Below are 22,783 nucleotides of genomic sequence, written 5' to 3' on the forward strand. Positions count from 1 at the left end.
AGGGGCCTGAGACAGCGCCGGCCTGGGCGCGGGGCGCGGGGACGCCAGGGCCACTTGCCTGTACTTCAGGGGACTGTGGACGTCAGTCTTGATGGACTGGATGGCGAACTCTGGGCGGTAGGATCCGCACCACACCTGTGGGCGCATGAGGGGCGTGGCTGCGGAACTGGGGAAGGGGCGGGGGTGGGGTGCAGGGCTAAGGAGGACCAGAGGGGGTGCCCCCCCAACCTCCGCCACGTCCCAGCACAGCCCGGGGAGGCGGGGCTCCCCTAGGGCTGTGGCAGTGCGGGAGTGTGGTCTCCTTCAGCTAGGCACAGAGGAGTTCCGCCAGGACCCCCTGCTCCTTGGATGGGGAGAGGGAAGGCAGCCGGTTGCCCCCTCCCTCCACAGCTACATCTGAATCTTCTGCAGCCCCAGCTCCCCTGATGTCCTTTCCCTCCAGGAAGCCCTCTTGGCCCATTAGTTCTGGTTCTGCCCAGTTTGCCAGCCCACAGTGTCCCTGGAGGCACCCTATAGTGAGGGCTCACCAAGGATAGGAGGTGGGAGCCAGTTCCCAGCAGTGGGGGTGGGGGTGGGGTGGGGAACTGACTCCCACCTGCGCATAGTTGATGAAGAACAGTTGCTGGTAGGTCAGTTCCAGGCCTGGCAGCTGCTGATCCTTGCCGCCTTCTGCTACCCACTTCAGGTAAGCCTGCAGGCACCAAACGGGTGCTGGGCCAGGGCCTGCCCTCCCGGGGGCAGCACCAGCCTGGTCAGGACTCCTGGTCCTTGGCTTGGGGCAGGATGGAGGTCTGGCTTCCAGGCCTCCCCTGGTGGTGGTCCTGCCTCTGCAGCGTGGAGCTTCTGAGCACCCCAGAGACCATCTGAGCACAGAGCCTGGTTGGGCTCTGTGGGGGTTCACTGCCCAGGCAGCCTGCCCCACAAATGAGCTCCTGACACCCAGTGCCCAAGACTGTCAGTGCAAGGGTGTCGCTGAGGCCGGAAGGTGTGCAGTGACTGTCCCTGTCTTATTTGGCAGTGGACAGTGGTCTCCTCTGCTGAGTGCAGAGGCCTCAGCTAAGATTGGAGTGCAGTGAGGGCCAAGTGGCTATGGTACTTGCCCACCTGTGGCCAGCAGGCTCCCCCATGGCTCTGCTGCCTCCCTGTCAGATGAAGAAGGGTCCCAGGATACACCTGGACTTGGGCAGGGGACAGCCCCGGCCACACTGAGGGGCCTGTGCCTGCCTGGGCCTGACCACTCCCTTCTCCCACTTCCTCCGGGGGGCCCTACTTGGACCCACCTTGTATGCCTGCCGCACCCCTCCATTGTCGGCGATGTTTTCCCCGAGTGTGCTGAAGCCATTCACCTATAGGCGGGAGACAGGATCAGTGGGAGCACTTGGGCTGCCCTCCTCCGCCCTCCCCCAGGCCAGGGCTGCGGCATGGTCTGGGGGTGGCCACTCACGTTCTGGTCATCAGCCAGGTCCCAGGAATAGTTGCCATACTGGTAGACCATGCACTCTGACTGATCCCTGAAGTGCTGGGCGGAGAAGTTGCTCCACCAATCCAGCATGTTCCCGTTCTTGTCGAAGTTCCGGCCTGAACGGGGAGGTTAGGGGAGGGGTAGGCTACCCACGATCCCCAGCCTGCCCAGCACCAGCCTCTCCCCCACGTTCTCCTGGAATCCCCATGTCTGGGCTCACATGAGCAGAGAATGGGCCCTGGCTCGGAGCTGCTCAGGCCCTGGGGGACAGAAGGCTTCAGTGGTGTCCATGACACCCCCAAGGTCAGGGCCTGGGGTCTCTCTCAGGGGACTAGTGACTAGTGACCCTGAGACTAGTGACCCTTGCTGTGATGTCCAAACTCTCCAAACCCCAGGGGAGGGAGTGCATGGACCATGGGGGCCCGGGGCTGCCCTCAGAAGGTCTGGGTAGGCTAGGCCTAGGGGACGGCCAGCCTCCTGGGTAGCAGCTTGAGGGCCCTGGAAGCAGGTGGGGGTTCCCCCAGGCAGCGGTGGGAGGAGTGAGTGTGTGACTGGAGGTGCAGCATGGCACCCCGGACAGCCCCCTACCATTGTCATCAAAGCCGTGGGTGATCTCGTGCCCGATCACCATCCCGATGCCCCCGAAGTTCAAGGCCTGCGGCTGCTCCTTGCTAAAAAAAGGGGGCTGGAGGATCCCGGCGGGGAACACTGTGAGAGGTCAGGGGTGGGGGGAGATAAAGTAAGCTTTAGGTGAGCATACCTGTGTGCCGGGCTCTGGGTGGGCACATCAAGAGGTCCTGCCATTTAACCCCATGGCCGGGGAGGTAGAGGTTATGACTCCCCATTTTACAGAGGAGAAAAACCAAGGCTCAGAAGGCGGGAGGGCAGGACTAGAGGAGCAGGGTGGAGAGGGAACGTACCAATCTGGTTTCGGTTTGGAGAGTAGAAGGCGTTGACCACGGCAGCCCCGATGATCCAGCTGTGGAAGACAGGTGCATTGTTCAGAGCCCAGTTCTCCTGGGCTTTCCCTCCACGCCCCTCTACGTGGCTGACCAAAGCCCACTCTGATGCATGCACAGTGGTCACGTCACGGGTCTGGCACTGCCAATGGCCAGGGCTGGGGCTGGGCCAGTCTGAACACCTGGTCTCCTCATGGATCCCCACAAACAGAGGGCAGATGCAAGGGGCTCGGAGCCAGACCACTGCCCTCCCCAGCTGGCCTGGCGCCTGGCCCATCCCACCCCACACCATCCCCACTCACAGGTTCTGGTCCACCTTCTCCCTAAGCTTCCTGAGGCTCCGCTGGGCGCCAGCCTTCAGATTCTGCAGTCCGTTCTCGAAGTACAGGTGCTCTGAGAAGTTCAGCTATAGGAGAGAGGTGGTCATTTCTGGACACGTGTGCGGGGTCCTGGAGGGGCTGGCGGGGAAGGGAGGTCAAGGACGGCTACAGACTGGCCTCAGGACTCGCCAGGCAGTCCTGCATGTGGCTCACAGGCTCTGGGTGCAGGTGGACTAAGGGCCAACCTTGGCTCTGTGTGTTTACCCGGCAAGGTCTGAGACCCTCCTGGCCTCAGTTTCCCCACTGGTAATGGAAGGTGATGCTGGAGCCCTGGCACATGGCCAGATGATTAAGTTAGGAGGGGTCCACCCCTGGTAGTTGAGGGCAAAGGTCCCCTGGGCTGGTTCAGGGGCAAGTTGGGCTGGGGTGAGGGGACAGGTGGGGCTCTCGAGGGCCCCCGGCCTGGGGGTGGACCGGGGGGCCCCACTGGAATACGCACGTTGGAATACTCCTCATCCAGATGTTTGTTCCCCTCCTCCAGGATGTAGTCAGGGTATCCGATCTGCTCCCGGATGTTCATGGCCTGGGGAGGAGAGGGGGCAATCCATGCCCACCCCGCCATGGGCATCCTGGTTCTGCCACCACCGTGTGGGTCAGGGGCTAAGGGACTTGGCTTTCCTTGCAGGCTGGGGGGAGGCTAATGGGGACAGAACGTGGAAGGGCTTGACTAGAGACTGATCTCACCACCGACCTTCATCCAGCTGCCAGGCGGGTTCTGCGGTGGGGGTAGGGCCGAGCTGCCACGCTGCCCTCTGTCACGCGGGCCCAGAGGGACCCCTGCTTCTTGCAGCCATGGCCGCCCCCCCTTGCTGGGGATACCTCGTCTCTGTCCAGAGCCCCTTCCTGAGCGAGCCCCACCGCCCGCTCATTGCCCTGTCTCTGAAGTGGGTGTGGTGATGGTCACCCCATGGCCCTCACACTGGGGCCGCCCTCCCTGGCCTCCTTCCCACCTTCTCCTGGGCCTTCTTCTTGGATGACTCATCCATCCAGCTCAGCTCATCCAGAGTGTCCACGAACACTGCCCGCACCTTGTTAATGAGCTCTTTGACCTGCAGGAGTGCATGGCCCTGGTGCCTGGGGGGACCAGTACTGGGTCTCTGCAGGGGGCTGGTACCTCCGAATGTGGAGGGGATTTGGGGTGGGATCCACCCCCCGAGCTCTTTGTCCAGGGTGGGCCTTCCGACCTCCTGGGCAGGGTCCCCATGGCTGCATTTTGTCTGGGGTGGGCCTGTGGCTTGCCAGGCCCAGGACTCATGCCTCGTACAACTTGTCCCCCCTCCCAGGAAGGCCAGCAGGGCTGGGGGTGGGGCTGATGGTTCTATGGGGGGCACAACTTTCCCAAATCCCCGTGTGTGACCTGACCAGGGGTCAGGAGGTCCCCGCGGGAGGCTGCACTGGGCCCAGGGCGGGCCGTGGCGCACCCACCGCGTCCTTGCTGTCGCCGGGGAAGGCCTCCTTGACGTAGAGCGAGCCCACGGCGCTCTCCATGTTGCTGTTGACGTAGCTGACGCACTCCCGCCAGCGAGCCTCCTCCACCGTCGTGCCATAGAGTGCCTGGCGTGGTTCACGCCGTCATCACGTTTACCAACACCTACTCTCCTGGCCTCGGCCCCAGGGTGCCCAGGGACCACTGGGTTACACGGGGGAACTCAGACACTCCCTTTGAACCCTGACCCCCGGGGGTGGGCAGACAGGGTGTGTGGCTTGGAGGGTGGGGCTCCCAGCTCAGGCCCGCCCATGGAGGCCGGGGGCCCTCCTTGTCTCCTGTCCCTGGCCTGACTATCTGCTCTCCAGGAGTCCAGTCCCACCCAAAGCACAGGGTGGCGTTGACCTTGGTAGCCTTGTCTAGCTCAACCGTGAGCCGCCAGCTGCCTGGGGCTCCGTTTTCCCATCTCCAAAGTGATGATGAGAATGCTTGTGGTCCTCAGGGACACAGGGCATAGCCCACCAGGCTCCTCTGTCCATGGGATTCTCCTGGCAAGAATACTGGAGTGGGTTGCCATTCCCTTCTCCAGGGGAATCTTCCCGACTCAGGGACTGAACCCAGGTATCCCGCATTACGGGCAAATTCTTTACCATCTAAGCCACTAGGAAACTGCCTGGCTATACTTTTCCAATCTCCAAAGTGGCGGTGAGAATGTTTGCTGTCCTTGGGGACACAGAGCACAAGATGGAAACGTTTCCCCCATCAGATTTCCGGCCCCGAGTCCCGACCAGCCTGGAGCTCTGGCCTCGCATCTAGCCCGACACTTCAGGGCTGTGGGGTGTCCTGACCCCAAATCACTCTGACTCAGCCTCTCTCCACTGAGCTTCAGGCTCCACTCTCTTCCCCAGCTTAGCTGCCCCAACCTGGCTACCACTTTTAACATCCCCGGGGCTCTCGGTACCTGTGGAACCTGAGAGCTGCTCTGGCCCATGACTGCCGGCCCCCCACCTCATCTCCCTCCTTCCCCCACGTGACCCTGGGGTTGCTGCCCCAAGACCTCTGCACTGGCTGTTTCTGCACTTGGGGAATCTGGCCGCGGTTTTTTCATGCCTGGGTCATCTTGCCTGAAGGTCTCTACTGTCTAATGGAGAGGCCCTCCCTGACCTCATCCCTTCCTTTGCATCTTACTTGCTGGTTTTAAAGAGCAGATCAAGGTTTATTCAGCTGGCCCAAGAGGACCAGTGCCTCGTCAGCCTCAATCGTGGCTCTGACCCCAGGGTGGACTTTGGTGCTTGGCCCATGGCAGGTGGTCAGTGTCCTAAAGGGACAAGTGGCAGGCCAGGTTTGGCGTACGGGGAGAGCCACGGGGGTGGGGTGTCACTCACCTTGCGGTAGCTTGCACGCGCTTCCTTAAACCGCTGGCTCAGGCTGCTGATGCGGTCCAGCACCAGGCGCCAAATCAGGTAGTTCTGCATGGTCCTAGGGTAGGAGGCACAGGGAAGTGGATGGAACAGGTGGGTGATGCTTGCCCAGGGAGGAGAAGAGGCTTCCGGCCCTTGGACAGCAGGCTCCACACCACGCAGGGAGTTCAAGGTGGTGGAGGAAACATCCAAGATGACCCCCGCATACATCCTGCCTGCCCCTGGGTGCCTCAAGGAGGGGTTTGCATCTCTAATGGAAGGTTCCATTGGCCACGAGCATTTACCCCCATCATGTCCCTCACGCCTCAGAGTGATGCTTTATTGGGTCCTTTCCTGAGAAGAGGAGCTGTTAGGGAGGAGGAGAGAGCGGGGGAAAGATGCTGAGGCCTCTTGGGGCCTTCCTTGGCCCTACCTGGGTGAGTAGACATCGATGATGCCTTCAAGATTCTGGAGGTAGGGGATGCCATAGACCACCACTTCTTCATTAGGCAGCAGATTGATTTTGACAGAGGATAGCACGGATTGTATGAAGAGAGTCCAGTTAAATCCCTGGGTACAGAGGGATGGGGAGAAAGAAGGGGAGGTGGAAAGATAGATGCAGTTCTTAGGCATCCAAGAAACCCACCCCTACCAGACAGTATTCTGGTGGAGAAGGTGGGTTTCCTGGTGGCTCAGATGGTAAAGAATCTGCCTGCAATGAGGGAGACCTGGGTTTGATCCCTGGGTCAGGAAGATTCCCTGAAGAAGGGAATGGCAACCCACTCCAGTATTCTTGCCTGGAGAATTCCATGGGCAGAAGAGCTACAGTCCTTGGGGTTGCAAAGAGTTGGACACGACTGACTAACATGTTCACTTTTTCAAGGAGAAGGTGCAGGTAATCAGAATCAGGAAAAAGGTGGATGACATTATTGCAAGCCTTAAAATGGTGAGAAGAGATTATGTCATATATTTGAAAACTCAAGTACAATGGAAGAATTCCTGGAAAAACACACTTCGCAAGGATGAAAGAAATAAAAAAAAGTTTTATGTGTAATAATCTGGATGTGTGCATGGCTCAGTCGTGCCCAACTTTTGCAGCCCATGGATTATAGCCTGCCAGGCTCCTCTGTCGATGAAATTTTTCAGGCAAGAATACTGGACTGGGTTGGTTGCCATTTCCTATCCCAGGGGATATTCTCAACCCAGGGATTGAACCCATGTCTCTGGAGTCTCCTACACTGGCAGACAGATTCTTTACCAGTGAGCCACCTGGGAAGCCCAAAGACATACAAAGGTAGTAAACTGGATATTTAATTAAAATATTTTCACATAGAATTTTCCAGACTTATCTGGTTTTTCCGGTGGATACTGACATTTAGGGAAGACATACTGTCAATTTTACTCAAACTTTTCAGAGAAGGGAAAAAGAAAAAATTGTTTGAACTTGATTTATAAGATGAAGAATAATTTTAATATCGAATAAGGATATTACTAGAAAAGAAAACAATAGGCCAGGGACCTGCCAGGCAGTCCAGTGGTTGAGACTTTGCCTTCAGAAGCAGGGGATGTGGATTCAAAACCTGGTTGGGGAGCTCAGATCCCACATGCTTCCCAACCAAGGAATCAAAGCATATAACAGAAGAAATATTGTAGCGTGTTCAATAAAGACTTTAAAAAGTGGTTCACATCAAAACATTAAAAAAAAATATTAAAAATGCAATTAGAATTCATCCATACCGGTATAAAATTATAATGCAACACAGTCAAATTAGATTTACTCAAGGAATACAAGTGTGGTGTAACATTTGAAAATCAAATCAATGTTATTCTCTATGATAACTGAATACAGAAGAAAGATCACATGGTAATTTCAGTAGAGGCAGAAAAGTTGTTCAAAAATGGACTATCTATTCATAATAAAGACTCTGAGCAAATTAGGAATAGGAGGTAAGTTCCATAATCTAATGAAATGATCTATACAACAGGCTAAAGAATGCTGAGTGCCAAAGAATTAATGCTTTTGAACCGTGATGTTGAAGAAGACTCTTGAGAGTCCCTTGGACTGCAAGAAGCTCAAAGCAGTCAATCCTAAAGGAAATCAATTCTGAATATTCATTGGAAGGACTGATGCTGAAGCTGAAGCTCCAAAACTTTGGCCATCTAATGCGAAGAACTAACTCGTTAGAAAAGACCCTGATCCTGGGAAAGGTTAAAGGCAGGAGGAGAAGGGGACGACAGAGGATGAGTTGGTTGGATGGCATCACTGACTCAATGGACATGAATTTGAGCAAGCTCCAGAAGATGGTGAAGAACAGGAAGTCTGGAGTGCTACAGTCCATGGTGTTGCAAAGAGTTGGACACGACTGAGTGATTGAACAACGAATACAACAGAAACAGTGACAACAAATAAAACCCCACTCTACAGCAAACCAAATTAAGTGAAAGCTTGCAAAACGTTGCAAGCTTTTCTTCTGAGATCAGGAAGGAAACTAGATATCTACTGTTATGATTTTAGCATGATGCTAGAAGTCCTAGCCAGTTCAATAAGATAAGAAAAAAATAAAATCAGTAAGGATTGAAGAGGAAAAAACACATTTTTCATAAAGGACATGATTCTGTGTATATAAAATATGAAAGGATAAACTATTGGAACTACTACGTGCTCTGAGTAAAACTGCTATATACAAAGTATTTTTATTAATGTATACCAGGAACAAGCAAGATATATTACAAAATGATACCATTTGCAATGACATTTGAAAAACCTAGGAATAAATCTATTGAAAGATATGTAAGGCCTTGACATATAAAACTATAAAACTTACTGAGAGAAACAAGAGAAAACATAAATATATAGAAATAAATATATGGACGGTTCATGGATCAGAAGATTTCAACTTTGTAAAGATGTTGATCTTCCCCCAAATTGACACTTAGATTTGAAGCAATCCCTATCAAAATCTCAGCAGCTTTGTGTGTGTGTGTGTTTGTGTGTGTGTATGTGTGTGTGTGTATATGTGTGTGTAATTGGTTAGCTGACTCTGAATCTTGTAAGAAACGTAAACGTTCAAGAATAATCAATTTGATCTTGAAGAACAGAGTTGGTAGACATCAAAACTTAGCACAAAGCTGTAGCAACAAAGGCAATGGGTGCTGGCATGTCAATAAGCAGAGACCAGTGGAACAGAGGAGAGTTCAGAGATAACACACGCAGGTACAAACACACAGACACAGACGTGCACGCAGAGGCACACAAAGACACTTAGTCTTTAACACAGCGCAGTGGCTGCTGATGGAGTCTTTTCAGTAAATGGTGCTAGATCATCTGGATGGCCACAGGGAGGAAACAGTTCCTTCTCACTCTATATAAAAAATCAGGACTTCCTTGGTGCTGCAGTGGATAAGAATCCTGCCAGTGCAGGGGACTTGGGTTCGATCCCTGGTCTGGGAAGATTTCACACACTGTGGAGCAACTAAGCCCATGCACCGCAACTACTAAACTCATGTGCTGCAACTACTGAAGCCTGCAAGCCTAGAGCCTGAGCTTCGCAGCAAGAGAAGCCACTGCAATGAGAAGCCCACGCACTGCAGTGAAGAGCAGCCCCCACTCCCTGCAACTGGGGAAAGCCTGCTCAAAGCAATGAAGACCCAGAACAACCAAAAAGAAATAAATAAGTAAAATAAATCACCTCAAGGTAGACTTCAACCTAAACGACCTGGACAGTCAAAGATTTCTTAAGCAGAATGCAAAGAAGGCTAGATATAGAGACAGTATCCATCCAACTTTGATAAATTGATAAACTGGACTGTTTTAAACATCCTTAATAAAAAAGAACCAGTATGAGAATAAAATATCAGTCTACCTGTTGGAGAGGACATTCGATACACAGAAACTGACCCAGGCATCACATCTAGTGTCTGTAAACCAGCAAGAAGAAGGCAGAGGTGGGAAGAGACTTGAACAGACACTTAGGAAAAGGGGGTCATCGCTGGTCAGATGGTGTGGAGTAGTTCAGTTCAGTTCAGTTCAGTCCCACAGTCGTGTCTGACTCTTTGTGACCCCATGAATCACAGCACGCCAGGCCTCCCTGTCCATCATTAACTCCTGGAGTTCACTCAGACTCACGTCCATCGAATCGGTGATGCCATCCAGCCATCTCATTCTCTGTCGTCCCCTTCTCCTTCTGCCCCCAATCCCTCCCATCATCAGAGTCTTTTCCAGTGAGTCAACTCTTCGCATGAGGTGGCCAAAGTATTGGAGTTCCATCTTTAGCATCAGTCCTTCCAATGAATACCCAGGACTAATCTCCTTTAGAATGGACTAGTTGGATCTCCTTGCAGTACAAGGGACTCTCAAGAGTCTTCTCCAACACCACGGTTCAAAAGCATCAATTCTTCGGTGATCAGCTTTCTTCACAGTCCGACTCTCACATCCATACATGACCACAGGAAAAACCATAGCCTTGACTAGACGGACCTTGGTTGGCAAAGTAATGTCTCTGCTTTTTAATATGCTATCTAGGTTGGTCATAACTTTCCTTCCAAGGAGTAAGCATCTTTTAATTTCATGGCTGCAATCAGCATCCGCAGTGATTTTGGAGCCCAAAAAAATAAAGTCTGACACTATTTCCACTGTTTCCCCATCTATTTCCCATGAAGTGATGGGACCAGATGCCATGATCTTAGGTTTCTGAATGTTGAGCTTTAAGTCAACTTTTTCACTCTCCTCTTTCACTTTTATCAAGAGGCTTTTGAGTTCCTCTTCACTTTCTGCCATAAGGGTGGTGTCATCTGCATATCTGAAGTTATTGATATTTTTCCCAGCAATCTTGATTCCAGCTTGTGCTTCTTCCAGCCCAGCGTTCCTCAAGATGTACTCTGCATATAAGTTAAATAAACAGGGTGACAATAAACAGCCTTGAGGTACTCCTTTTCCTATTTGGAACCAGTCTATTGTTCCATGTCCAGTTCTAACTGTTGCTTCCTGACCTGCATATAGATTTCTCAAGAGGCAGGTCAGGTGGTCTGGTATTCCCATCTCTTTCAGAATTTTCCACACTTTATTGTGATCCACACAGTGAAAGGTTTTGGCATAGTCAATGAAGCAGAAATAGATGTTTTCCTGGAACTCTCTTGCTTTTCCCATGATCCAGCGGATGTTGGCAATTTGATCTCTGGTTCCTCTGCCTTTTCTAAAACCAGCTTGAACATCTGGAAGTTCACGGTTCATGTATTGCTGAAGCCTGGCTTGGAGAATTTTGAGCATGACTTTACTAGCGTGTGAGATGAGTGCAATTGTGCGGTAGTTTGAGCATTCTTTGGCATTGCCTTTCTTTGGGATTGGAATGAAAACTGACCTTTTCCAGTCCTATGGCCACTGCTGAGTTTTCCAAATTTGTTGGCATATTGAGTGCAGCACTTTCACAGCATCATCTTTCAGGATTTGAAATAGCTCAGTTGGAATTCCATCACCTCCACTAGCTTTGTTCATAATGATGCTTCCTAAGGCCCATTTGACTTCACATTCCAAGATGTCTGGCTCTAGGTGAATGATCACACCATCGTGATTATCTTGGTCATGAAGATCTTTTTTGTACAGTTCTTCTGTGTATTCTTGCCATCTCTTCTTAATATCTTCTGCTTCTGTTAGGTTCATACTATTTCTGTCCTTTATTGAGCCCATCTTTGCATGAAATATTCCCTTGGTATCTCTAATTTTCTTGAAGAGATCTCTAGTCTTTCCTATTCTGTTGTTTTCCTCTATTTCTTTGCATTGATCACTGAGGAAGGGTTTCTTATCTCTCCTTGCTATTCTTTGGAACTCTGCATTCAGATGCTTTTATCTTTCCTTTTCTCCTTTGCATTTTGCTTCTCTTCTTTTCACAGCTATTTGTAAGGCCTCCCCAGACAGCCATTTATCTTTTTTGCATTTCTTTTCCATGGGGATGGTCTTAGTCCCTGTCTCCTGTACAATGTCATGAACCTCCGTCCAGAGTTCATCAGGCACTCTATCTATCAGATCTAGTCCCTTAAATCTATTTCTCACTTCCACTGTATAATCATAAGGGATTTGATTTAGGTCATATCTGAATGGTCTAGTGGTTTTCCCTACTTTCTTCAATTTAAGTCTGAATTTGGCAATAAGGAGTTTTGAAATCAGATTGATTATATTCTTTGCAGCCAAAGATGGAGAAGCTGTATACAGTTAGCAAAAACAAGACCAGGAACTGACTGTGGCTCAGATCATGAACTCCTTATTGCCAAATTCAGACTTAAATTGAAGAAAGTAGGGAAAACCACTAGACCATTCAGATATGACCTAAATCAAATCCCTTATGATTATACAGTGGAGTAGTTCAGGGAACATCAAATCCAACTCAGACAGAATTCCACAGAACATCCCTGGACGGGCTAAGACAGAAGGAATGGGCACACCCAAGCACCAGAGGGAGTGTACATGGGTATGATGGCTTTGGAATGACCTGTGTCCTACTGCACCCCTGGGTGGTTGCCTGACAGAGATGCTTGTGTGTGTGTACTAAAAGACGTGCAAGAGAATGAGTGCAGCAACATCACTCAGAAAAGTCCAGAACTGGAACTGACCCAGAGGTGCAGCAAGAGTACAAAAGATGTGCAAACTGTCGTGTGTTCTTAGGATCGATTGTATAGCCATCAGGATGAGTGGGAGGTCGCTGCTGCCCTGGTGAGGTGAGATGTTGACTCGCCCAGGGAATGTGGAACAAGGCAGCCGGTGCAAGTGTGTGGTGGGAGAAGGGTGGCGCTGCTTCAGGGGAAGGCAGGACGGGGGCTGTGTGGGTGTGCTCACACGTGACAGTGCTAAGCTTAACAATCCCATTATCATCCAGACATTCTGAGCTTTGGTTTCCTGGACGTGCCCCCTGCTCTTCCCCGGGCCGTCTCCTGGGCAACTTCTGGCCATCTTCAGTTCTGTTCCTCTAACTTCCCATGTTGAGTCCATTTGTAAGTCCTGCCCCATCTCCCTTCCAAATTAACCCAAAAGCCAGTCTCTCGACACTTCGCTGCCGCTGGTCCCAGGCTGCCACCTGTCTGGGTTGTGCATCAGCCTCCTGACCTGCCTCTCTGCTCTGGCCCTCGGTCCCCTCCCTGTGCCCTCAGCAGCCAGGTCCTCTTCTCTGTGAGCCAAGTCCTGTCCCATCACAGCCAGAGCCTTCAGAACGGCCCCAGAGGCCTGACACGGTCCACCCTTCCCCCTTGGCCTCCACTTGCCCCCAGACATCCCGCAACCCTGGCCTCAGGACCCCAGCGCACGCTGTACCTCTGTCCCCACCTAGCTGGCCCTCTGACATACTTTGCAGGCCACCTCTCTTTTTCCTGACCTGAGTTCCAGGCAGGGGCTGCCTTCTTCATTCATGGATGGAGCTAGTGCCAGAGCAGGGCTGGCCCTGAAAGTGCCCGCTGGGCAGTGGGTTGTGGGTGAGGGGTGTCACAGCAGGCCGTGGCTGAGAGCCGGGAAGGAAGAGTAGGATTGAGCGCCATGGGGCCTTCCAGACCACCAGGTGCAGAGCCCCAGGCAGGGCCTCTCCTGAGTCCTGTCTTGTTCCCTGAGCCCCTCGTGTTCCGTGGCTCCAACACTCAGGTTTTCTGGTCAGAGGAAGGAAATGTCTGCCTCTGTCTTCCTCCCGCTGACTTGGTTCTGTTCCCAGATGCACCCTCCTCTGACTTGGGCCTCAGTTGCTGCCTTCAGTTGGCAATGGCTAGAAAGGTCTTCCTGTCCCTCCTCCCACTGGGAGAGGCCCCTCTGATTGCTCAGGGTGGTCAGAGCAGGCTGAGGGTGAATTGGGGGTGGGGAAGGGCCCAAAGCTGATTTCCCCTCTTCCTAGGCTGGGCTGCCTCTCCCCAGCCCCTGGCGCTGAGCATGAAGCTTGGCCAATGGGGAAGGAGGATTGGAGGGTCAGGCCACAGTGGGGGTCCCGAGCTGGGCCTGGGGACAGAAAACCCCAGGTGCGGGTCTGCCCGACTCAGCCAGGTGAGTCCACAACCCCTACCAGGCGTTTCCCGCTCAGAAAACTGGGGATTTGCAGCAGCCACCTCATGGGAGGGTAGCCCCCCCATCCACAGACAGCCAGCTGACATCTGTTGTCCCGGTGTGAAGGTGTCCCCGTTGAGTGACCGGTCCCACGGCCTCTCTCGGGGGAAGAGGGGTGTATCTAGGGGTCTCATGGCTCCTCTCTAAGGGTGTATCTGGGGGGTCCCATGGCCCCTCTCGGGGGTGTCTTGAGGTTTAGACTGTCCTGGTGTGGAAGTATCCCTGTTGGGTGTATCTAGGGGTCCCATGGCCCCTCTCGAGGGGGTGTATGGCCCTTCTTGGGGGGTGTATGTGGGGGGGTCCCACGGCCCCTTTTGGGGGGTGTATTGAGGCTAAGAGGAGAGGCAGGCGGGTGGGGGGCGGGGCTCACCTTTAGACCGAACCTGTTCTGGAGCTGCTCCAGGTCCATCCTGTGGTACAGGGCGGTGACGTCATGGCGCTCCTCCTGGGGGACTGTGGCCTGCAGCAGGGTGGGTGGTCATAGGGGCCGGCTTGGCCGGCCGGTCCCCCCGCATCCCCCGCCCGGGGCGCGGCCTCACGTTGGCCAGCTGCGTCTCCAGCTCCAGCACCTGGGCCATGTCTTCCTGCACCAGGTCGCTGTTCTCGGGGAGGTTCAAGTCCGCCCGCAGCATCGTGGCCACCGACACCATGAACTGCAGGTAGGCTTCCCGCACCTGGACCAAAGGACGCAGGACAAAGTCTGGTGGCCTCGGCTGCCTTGGCCCCCATGGTGCTCTCTGTGGGGGTGGGGTGGGCATATGACAGAGAGCAGCCCTCACCCGGACAGGTGTTCCAGACGGCTTGTGCTCCCAGAACAGGGCCCTCAGCGCTGGGGCTCACGCTCCCCATCAAAGCTGGGTGGGGGGCTGCAAGCTGTGTGGATGGCGCCTGTGGGACCTGCACCAGGCACTCAGGGCCGGGCTTCCCGCTCCATCCCTCCTGTGTGTGGCCAGGGCCTGAGACCTAATCCGGAGGACCGCACAGCCACATGTGAAGTGCGGGGCACACAGTAGGTGCTGGAAAAGGCCCAGGGTTCAAGGGGGCTGTCCCAGCCAGGCTGGCCTCAGCTGGGCACTGGGAATCAGTCCTGAGGACGTGTGCCTGTCTTGGACCTGCCTTTTTTGTTCCATCATTTGTGGGCGGGAACCACAGAGGCCTCCTCCTCCCAGTTGCTTGGTGTCAGGCTGGGCTAGTGCCCACAGGCTAGTGTTGGTGGGCTCGGCTCCCTGGCTGCCTGGTGTGAGCCCATCCACATGCTCCAGTTCCTGCTGCTCTGAGCTGGGTTCCTTGGTCTGATCTCCCAACCTACGGCCCCTCCACAGGTCCTGCTTTTGGTCACCCTTGTCCTTTCTCTTAGCTGGTCCCATCCTTCACAGCTTAGCTCACAGCCTGCCTCTTGCGGGAGGCCCACCATATTGCTTCTGGGTTGTGGGTCATGTCACCTCCTGCCTTCCCAGCCCACTCCCAGTCTTTCCTCTCCAACTTCCCCCTCTTCCCCTCGCTGGCCCTGTCATTGCCACTGTTTGGTTCCCCATTTCTCTCCTGCATGCACAAGCAGGACAACTCAGGGAGCAGACTTAGGGCCTAGTTGGTGGTTGTGTTCAGATCTCTACAGGCCCTAAGCTGGCCGCATGGACTCTAGTCCTGCCCTGGCAAGGGGGCAGGCAGGGTATGCCCCTCAGGGCTGCGGGGCTGAACTGATTGCCAAGCCTGGCTCCAGGGGTCTAGGGGCACCCCTGCAACAGTGACAAAGGCAGGGGTCCATGTCTGCATGTCCAGCCCTCAGCACCGGGATTGAGCAATGCAGGCGCCCACAAAGGCTAGCTGTAGGACAAGGGTGGGGCAGACACACAGGGAGCTGGGCCTCAAGGGGCCCTCAAGTGACATGCAGGGGGCACCTGGAGCAGAGGGGGCAGGCAGGGAAGTGCCGGGGGTACAGGGCTGATCCAGCATCGGGCAGCCCCTGACTCACCTTCTGGTTGTTGCCCTCCTTGAAGTAGTACTCTCGGGACGGCATGCCCAGGGTGGGTTGGTCTATCTGCAGACAGAGCGTGGGAACCTGGGTGCGGAGCTAGATCCCCAGCTTCGCTACTCCCCCAGACTGTACCTGGCGGGAACCTGAGCTCCATGTGGAGTGCATGCAGGCACCAGCTCCAACTCCTGCCCTGGGATGGACTGTGGGTGGGCTGAGGGGAGGTCCACCTGCAGGGCCTTGGGCACCCTCTCCCGCCCCCCAAAGTGAGGGCACATTCCACACGGGTCCTCTGTGGCCTTCTAGCTGTGGCCAGTGGTAGCTCTCTAGGGTCAGACTTTCTGAGCTGGTACCAAAGACCTGGACAGAGTGTCCCAAAGACCAGCTCAGCACATGGGCTTACTCCTGGTCAGGACCTGGGTCCCAGAAACCCAGATGGTCCCCTGGACTGCAGGTGTAGATGACAGCAGGGCCCCAGAGCACACCAGGCCCACCCGGCCCTGTGGAGCCCCGTCTCCCCGCCCCCTTGGCTCGTACGTAGATGATGTGCCGGCTGGAGTTCTGGTCGTCGTTCCAGATGAAGAGGTCGATGAGCACCCGCCGGTTGAACTGTGCGTTCATCACGGCCAGCTGCTGTTCCAACTCCCACTGGGGGCCTGAGGGTCAGTGCCTCATGCTGGAGACCCACCAGCCTTGGGGTCTAGTCCAGCCCGTTGTCTGATGGGGAATCCCAGAACTTGGGGGTGTAGGGGACCCTGGCTTGTGGCAACCAGCACATCAGTGGGCCTTGGAAGGGGGCTTGGGGTCGCCCTTCCCCACATTGTCCACAGGGAACAACAGTGCGGGAAGCAGAGCCTGCCCTGAGAGCTGGAGCCCTGGGTCTCTCCTTAGGGCTCTGGAAGGGATGCCACTCTGTAGAGCTGGAAGGGACCGGATGCCCAGAGACCATTAGCAGCTGTTGCACACTCCCCAGCTCGGGCCTAGAAGGCCTCGGCTCCAAGGAGCCCCAGGCCCAGGGCCACTTGCCCTGCCTTACCTACGCTCTTGTTCCACTTGTCCATGGCCACTGGCCAGCCTCCTACCACCTCCAGGATGTTCAGCAGGGGCTGTGAGTCTCGCTTCTCTATCTCACCTGAAAGGGGAGGGAGTGGTCACTCACCCGATGCCCAAGGGGTGTGTGTATGTGTGTGACGCCTGCTGCACACCCAGGTATGCTGGCGCCCAGCACTAAGTCCGACCCTCCCTACACAGACTCTGCAGAATGGGACATATGGGGCCCTGGAAAGAGCAGAGACGGGACACAGGTGGGGAGGGGCCCAGGGTTGATGAAAGACCAGGTGCCACCAGGACAAAGGTATTGGGGGCTGTGACCTGGAGCAGGTGGGACTCAAGAGGCCAGGCAGCACTCTGGGCAGGGGTGGGGACCAACTTGATGGTGGGGAAGCCCTCGGGCCCTCCAATCCCAGCATCGGGTGGCTGAACTGCTGACAGAGCTTGACACACAACCTCCCAGTGTGGTGGTTCAGGAAGCTTGGGAGAACCTGGTCAAGAATCAGTGTAGGTGGGAGTAGAGAGGCCTGGGGAGTAAGCAGAGGCTTCAGGGTGGGGAGGGACTGGCCAGTCACTTGATCTGGACGGGCTTGAGAGCCAGCTGGTGTGGGAGCGGTCAAGGGGAGGGGGGCCAGGGTCTGGGGCAGTGAGAAGTATGGTATCCCTCGTGGCTGGTGAGGGCACACAGGGTTTGCTTTCTTGGGTCCCAAGCTGAGAGCAGGTTCAAAACTTAGGGAGTCCTGGCAGCCTTGGGTTGGTTGTGACAAGAGTCACTGACTTCCTGGGCTGGTTCCCATAGGTGATGGACTGGCCACCAGGCTGCAGGCTGTGGGTCACGCCTGTACTTTTATACTCAGTCTGGCATTATCCTTTTGAATATTTGGTCTCTCAGGTCAGAAATTCTATACATGTGGGAACCTAGGACACCTCCTTCACCTGGCAGGTGCCGGCCAGACCAGATCAGGTGGCCTCTGTTTCCATGGGAAGGAGGGAGCTCACCACCAGAGACTGCACAGAGACACCCAGATAAGCTGGGGTCCCCACAAGTCCCACTCTCAGGTACACCGGGAACAAGCCCCTCCTTCCAGAGACCTCGGGGAAACAGCCAGCCCTGAACCCTAGCACCGAGGAGCTATCCCCAGAGCAGCCAAAAGCATGGGCTAGGCTTGAAAGCCCAAGGCAGGGGGCCAAGGGGAGATGGCTGGAGGGCCCCAAGTGTGTGACTCCTCTTAATAGGGACCAGCGTCCCGAGAAATCCCCCAATACCCCCCAACATACAGACAGGCATACACATATTCACACAAATCACACAGACACATATACATATACATACACATACACACAAAGACACATACACATATACACACAAGCAGACAAAGACACACACACAAACACATAAGCCTATACACACAGACACATATGCGTGTGTATATAGACACATGCACACATTTACACAGACACACACAAAAACAATACACATATCCACATATATATGTATACACACATACACACAAATGCATAAATACAGACATACATACCCCAATACACATTCAAATGTATACACACACATTCCTACACATGCATATATACGCAAGCACACACACAATAGACATACATCTACATCTATGCACACACATAGAGAAGGACCTCAAGGCGGTTGGAAGCAGGGGCTCCAGCTCTCGTGTGTGTTAGTCGCTCAGTCCTATCTGACTCTTTGAGATTCCATGGACTGTAGCCCCCAGGCTCCTCTGTCCATGGGATTCTCCAGACAAGAACACTGGAGTGGGTTGTCATTTCCTTCTCCCTCCTGCCTGAACACGTGTTGCCCACAAGGGTCAGGGTGTGAGCTGGTTCTGGGTAGCTGGCAGTTAGCCTGTGCTCACAGGAAGCATGGACCCTATGGTCTGGCGGGGGGTGGGGCACACGGTCCCCCCAGTTGAGTTTGGAGTGGTGCCCTGTCCCTTGCTCTGCTGAGAGCCGTGGGGTCCTAGAACAGGGTCCTGCAGGGCGGCCCCATTGGTCACTCACTCTCATTCATGCAGGAGCGGTAGAGCATCTTGGCCTTCTGTACGGCCGGCCGGTCTTTTGTGGTGGCGTTCTCCAGCACCGCTGTGGGCAGAGAAGCCGAACAGAGGCCTCAGGTGACTGCTGGTGGGCGGGAAGGGTCAAAGTCCCAGCCCAGGGTGAGGGTTCATCCCAAGGGACTCCCTCTCCCCAGCCCGCTGGCCATCCCCCTGCTCCCCATGGTGGAGGCTGTGCTCACCTTTGAGGATGATCTCCAGCTCGTCCCGAAGGATGTCGAAGACGCTGTAGCGCGAGTTGGTCTCAGGGATCACGTGGCGCCGCAGCCAGCCCCCGCATGCGTACTGGTAGAAGTCGTCACATGGCTCCATGGACGGGTCCATGTTCTGGAGGATCCTGGCAGCTGTTTGTCCCCAGGGGGTGCAGAGGGAGAGGGGAGACCCGGTGTGGACGGCCCGATGGGCAGTCAGATATTCAGTCACAGCCAAGTGCCCTCGGGAGCGTTAGTCACCCTGGGACCTCAAGGCGGTTGGAAGCAGGGGCTCCAGCTCTCGTGTGTGTTAGTCGCTCAGTCCTATCTGACTCTTTGAGATTCCATGGACTGTAGCCCCCAGGCTCCTCTGTCCATGGGATTCTCCAGACAAGAACACTGGAGTGGGTTGTCATTTCCTTCTCCAGGGGATCTTCCCAACTCAGGAATTGAACCCAGGTCTCCCACATTGCAGGCAGATTCTTTATCATCTGAGCCAGCAGGGAAGCCCCCTGCTTATCCAGTTATCAGCCACACAACCTTGGACCCCTGTTGACTGCTCTGATCCTCCCCTTCCACATTTGCAAATCTGTGTTGCTGGTGGTCCGAGCCCACCTGGCTTGCAGCAAGTGCTTGACACTGGCCCTGCCCCAGAGCCCTGTGACGGGTCACTGTGTCCGTGCGGGATGGTGGCTGTCATCCACCAAGGGGCTTCATTTCCTGTTGGAGGGCTGTCTTTGCCTCCAGAACCCCAAGTGGCAGGGACAGTGGTGGGATGCTTTCAGCTGGGCTGGCCAGGCTGGAACCCCACCCAGGACCCTCCCTCACCTTCTGTTTTATGTGGCTGGGACCTCACAGGAGGCAGTACTACAGGGATCTCTCCACAGCCCCAGTGTGGGCCGAAGAATCACATTTCTGATTTTTAAAATAGTGTTTCTTTGTACCATTTTCACTGTGTTTTATCTGCAAATAGCTGCACATGGCACCCAATTTTAAGATGAATTCCTGGGAGAAAACTTGAGAGTGTGTGTTTGTGTGATCTTCTTTCTGTAAATACGAAAAGGAGCATGTGGGGTCCCTGTGCTAGCTTTGCTGTGGTCACAAGGGCCTCAGCAGGCAGGGAGCAGCTTCCCCGGGCAGCACAGGGTGAGACACCCACAGAGGAGTCCCTGCCTGTGTTCACAGCCGGGTCTGCCCACCAGCCCAGCGCCGTGTGTGTGTGTGTGTGTGTATGTGTGTATATATGTGTGTGTGACTCCTCCTGGCCTTGGGCAGTGCCTACACCACCATCACCGCCACCCCCCTACCCGGGGCAATGCTCGGCAGGAAGGCGGGCTTACCTGCCATCACGCAGCCAGGGGTGGTGCAGGTCTCGACCTTGTTCTTGGAGGTTTTGATCTCTGCAGGTAAGGAGTGATGAGCGTGAGTGCAGGACGAGGATGTTTAGCTGCCAGTGGGGCAGGCAGGGGTGGGCGGGGCACCCGTGGGGTGGGGATGGCTGAAGTGGGCAGGGTCAAGCTTCAAAGTCATCCCACACCCACGTGGTCCCGCCTGGACCTTAAGTGAGGGTGAGCTCACTCTGGCTTGACCCCTGTAGTGATCCTGGAGCCCCTTTACACCCTCTGAGTCCCCTCTGAGGGCTGAAGCCAGCTGTGGTGCCCTCCACCCTGTGGGCCCAGCCATCTCTCACCCATGAGCTGTCACCTCCTCTAGGCAGTCTGCTTGTGCTGCCCTGTCACTGCACGCCCCTACTCTTTCCCAACTCTCAACCCCCACCATCTGGCCATGTCCGTGGAGCAGCTCCCAGTAGGGCTGCGGTGTGACTCCTGCCGGTCCCCAGGCTTGGGGAAACATCCTGTATCTAGCAGGTGCTCACGACTGCATCCCTACCACTGCCTCCCCCCACCTCCCAGACACTGTGTCCTGGGCAGGACCACCCTCCTGCTGCACACTCCAGCTTGCAGTGGAACCCGGCCTGGCTATAGACTCCCCAGCCATGCTGGTGGCCTGGCCCATGGGGGTGCAGATTCCTAGCCCCCTCCCCGTGTTGAGAGGGGAGGCGGGACTACCTCGGGGTGCTCGTTTTACAGTGTTCTTCTCTTCCTTGGAGAAGCAAAGCCGGCTAGAAAAGAGTGGCAGCCGCTTCCCTGGGGAGAAACACAGCACTCAGCTCTGGGGTAGTAGGGCCTGTCTGGGGCAGCACAGGCATTTTCCTGCAGCAATGGGGGGCGGAATCGTGCATGGGGTGGTGGCCCCTGCCCCCTTTATGGGGGCAGGTCACCAGTCAATCAAGACAGGGGCTCCAGCAGAACTCAAATCTGAGTGGAGGGGGCGGGGCTCCCTTGGCTTGCCAGTCTCTCTCTCCAGGCCCACCGGCCTGGCCCCCCTCTCCTGCAGCCAGACCCACAGGGGTCCTGAGGCAGGACCTCTTCCCCTAATGAAGTGCCTTCTGACATCCTCCTTGACCGGGAGATCATGGGCCTCACCCAGGTCAGGGGAGGCAGCTTCTGGGGTCTGCTAAGGCAGGGACAATGCACTCCTTTAGGGTGAAAGGATGTCCTCTCGCGGAGCGGGAGGTAACTTCCTGACCCACTCCACACCCTCAGCTCCAGCCCCGCCACTTTTCCTGGCAGCTGAGAGTGCAAAGCTGCTCTCCATCATTTGTCTACTACGTGTGAGGGGCCACTGCTTGGTCAGCATCGGCCTGAAGGGGTTGTGAGAAGGACGGGCCAGTGGCAGGAAAGGGGTGGTTCTGGCCACCTTCCCCACCAGGGAGACACATGGAGGACCTTGTCCAGGTCAAGGCTGTGAGCACTACAACTGTGGGGGCTGCTGGAGGCCTAGACATGCTGGGGTCCCCTGGGGGCTGTGATCGGGGATGGGGTAGGGAGTTTCCCCGCCACCTGTTTCTTCGTCCGTGAGTCTAACTTGTGTTAATATTATCAACCAGTCGCACAGATCAGAAACAGAAACGCAGTGCTGAGTGCGTGTGACATCTGTATGCCCCATGGGCATGTGCCAGTTACAAAAACCCACAGGGCTTCCAGACAACGGCTACGCCTTTGTGGAAGAGTGGACTAGCTATCTGAGCTCTGGCCAAAGAGACAGTGGTGAGTTGGGGGTGGCAGGGAGGACAGGGAGGAAGAGGCCTTTGCTTCTGATTAGGGCGCAGATTGTGGCTCCCACCTGAATAAGGACAGCAAGGTGGAGAAGCAACATGAGAATTTTAGAAAGCAGCAGAGAGCTGAAGACAGAAAGAAACCCAAATAAATTCCACAAAGAGCCACGCCTTCCTGGGACCAGAGGGACCTGTGGCTGTTTCACCTGTGCCTGGGGCAGGAGGAAGGGCTGGGGGAGGGGCAGGAGGAGGAGCATGCCTCCTACAGAGTGGAAGGATTTGTAACAAGCCCTTTGCACCTGCTGGGTAAAGAATCCACCTGCAAAGCAGGAAACACAAGAGATGCAGTTTTAATCCCTGGGTCAGGAAGATCTCCTGGAGAAGGGAATGGCAACCCACTCCAGTATTCTTGCCTGAAAAGTCTCACGGACTACAGTCCATGGGGTCCCAGAGAGTTGGACACGACTGAGTGACTAAGCATGCATGCCTGCATTGCATTTGCCCTTGGGCTGGTGGGAGGGATACTGGGTTCCAAGGAGCCCCCATCATACAAGGCTCTGTTTCTTTCTCTGGGGCCTCCCTTAAACACTGCAGTGATGCAGATGAAGGCAAAGCCAGGGAAGGAAAGCTGGGAGAAATCCTCCCCCATGAGGAAGCAGGCAAATGTGACCCATAA

General features: G+C 55.0%; 1 protein-coding gene across 2 annotated transcripts in view; it reads right to left on the reverse strand.

The window, feature by feature from the left end:
* MMEL1 (membrane metalloendopeptidase like 1) overlaps window positions 1–22,783 on the reverse strand; it is a 39,484-nt gene that overhangs the window by 114 nt on the left and 16,587 nt on the right. The window contains exons 3-23 of one of the 2 annotated variants that reach the window (XM_088845049.1): window positions 21,059–21,136; window positions 20,330–20,389; window positions 18,981–19,142; window positions 18,746–18,826; window positions 16,704–16,799; window positions 16,205–16,323; window positions 15,668–15,733; window positions 14,235–14,432; window positions 14,066–14,155; window positions 6,061–6,197; window positions 5,613–5,706; window positions 4,227–4,355; window positions 3,752–3,850; window positions 3,241–3,324; window positions 2,724–2,827; window positions 2,383–2,441; window positions 2,051–2,170; window positions 1,445–1,578; window positions 1,281–1,346; window positions 596–691; window positions 59–135 (exon numbers count right to left, since the gene is read on the reverse strand). In XM_088845049.1, coding sequence (XP_088701175.1) covers window positions 59–135; window positions 596–691; window positions 1,281–1,346; window positions 1,445–1,578; window positions 2,051–2,170; window positions 2,383–2,441; window positions 2,724–2,827; window positions 3,241–3,324; window positions 3,752–3,850; window positions 4,227–4,355; window positions 5,613–5,706; window positions 6,061–6,197; window positions 14,066–14,155; window positions 14,235–14,432; window positions 15,668–15,733; window positions 16,205–16,323; window positions 16,704–16,799; window positions 18,746–18,826; window positions 18,981–19,142; window positions 20,330–20,389; window positions 21,059–21,136 — 2,149 coding nt within the window. The remainder of the gene's footprint in view (window positions 1–58; window positions 136–595; window positions 692–1,280; window positions 1,347–1,444; window positions 1,579–2,050; window positions 2,171–2,382; window positions 2,442–2,723; window positions 2,828–3,240; window positions 3,325–3,751; window positions 3,851–4,226; window positions 4,356–5,612; window positions 5,707–6,060; window positions 6,198–14,065; window positions 14,156–14,234; window positions 14,433–15,667; window positions 15,734–16,204; window positions 16,324–16,703; window positions 16,800–18,745; window positions 18,827–18,980; window positions 19,143–20,329; window positions 20,390–21,058; window positions 21,137–22,783) is intronic. The other variant, XM_055418819.2, reaches the window with a different exon arrangement.

Source organism: Moschus berezovskii, chromosome 17 (genome assembly GCF_049115385.1).
Source record: "Moschus berezovskii isolate FMDL1 chromosome 17, NW_MosBer_1.0, whole genome shotgun sequence".
Classification (NCBI taxonomy): Eukaryota; Metazoa; Chordata; class Mammalia; order Artiodactyla; family Moschidae; genus Moschus; species Moschus berezovskii.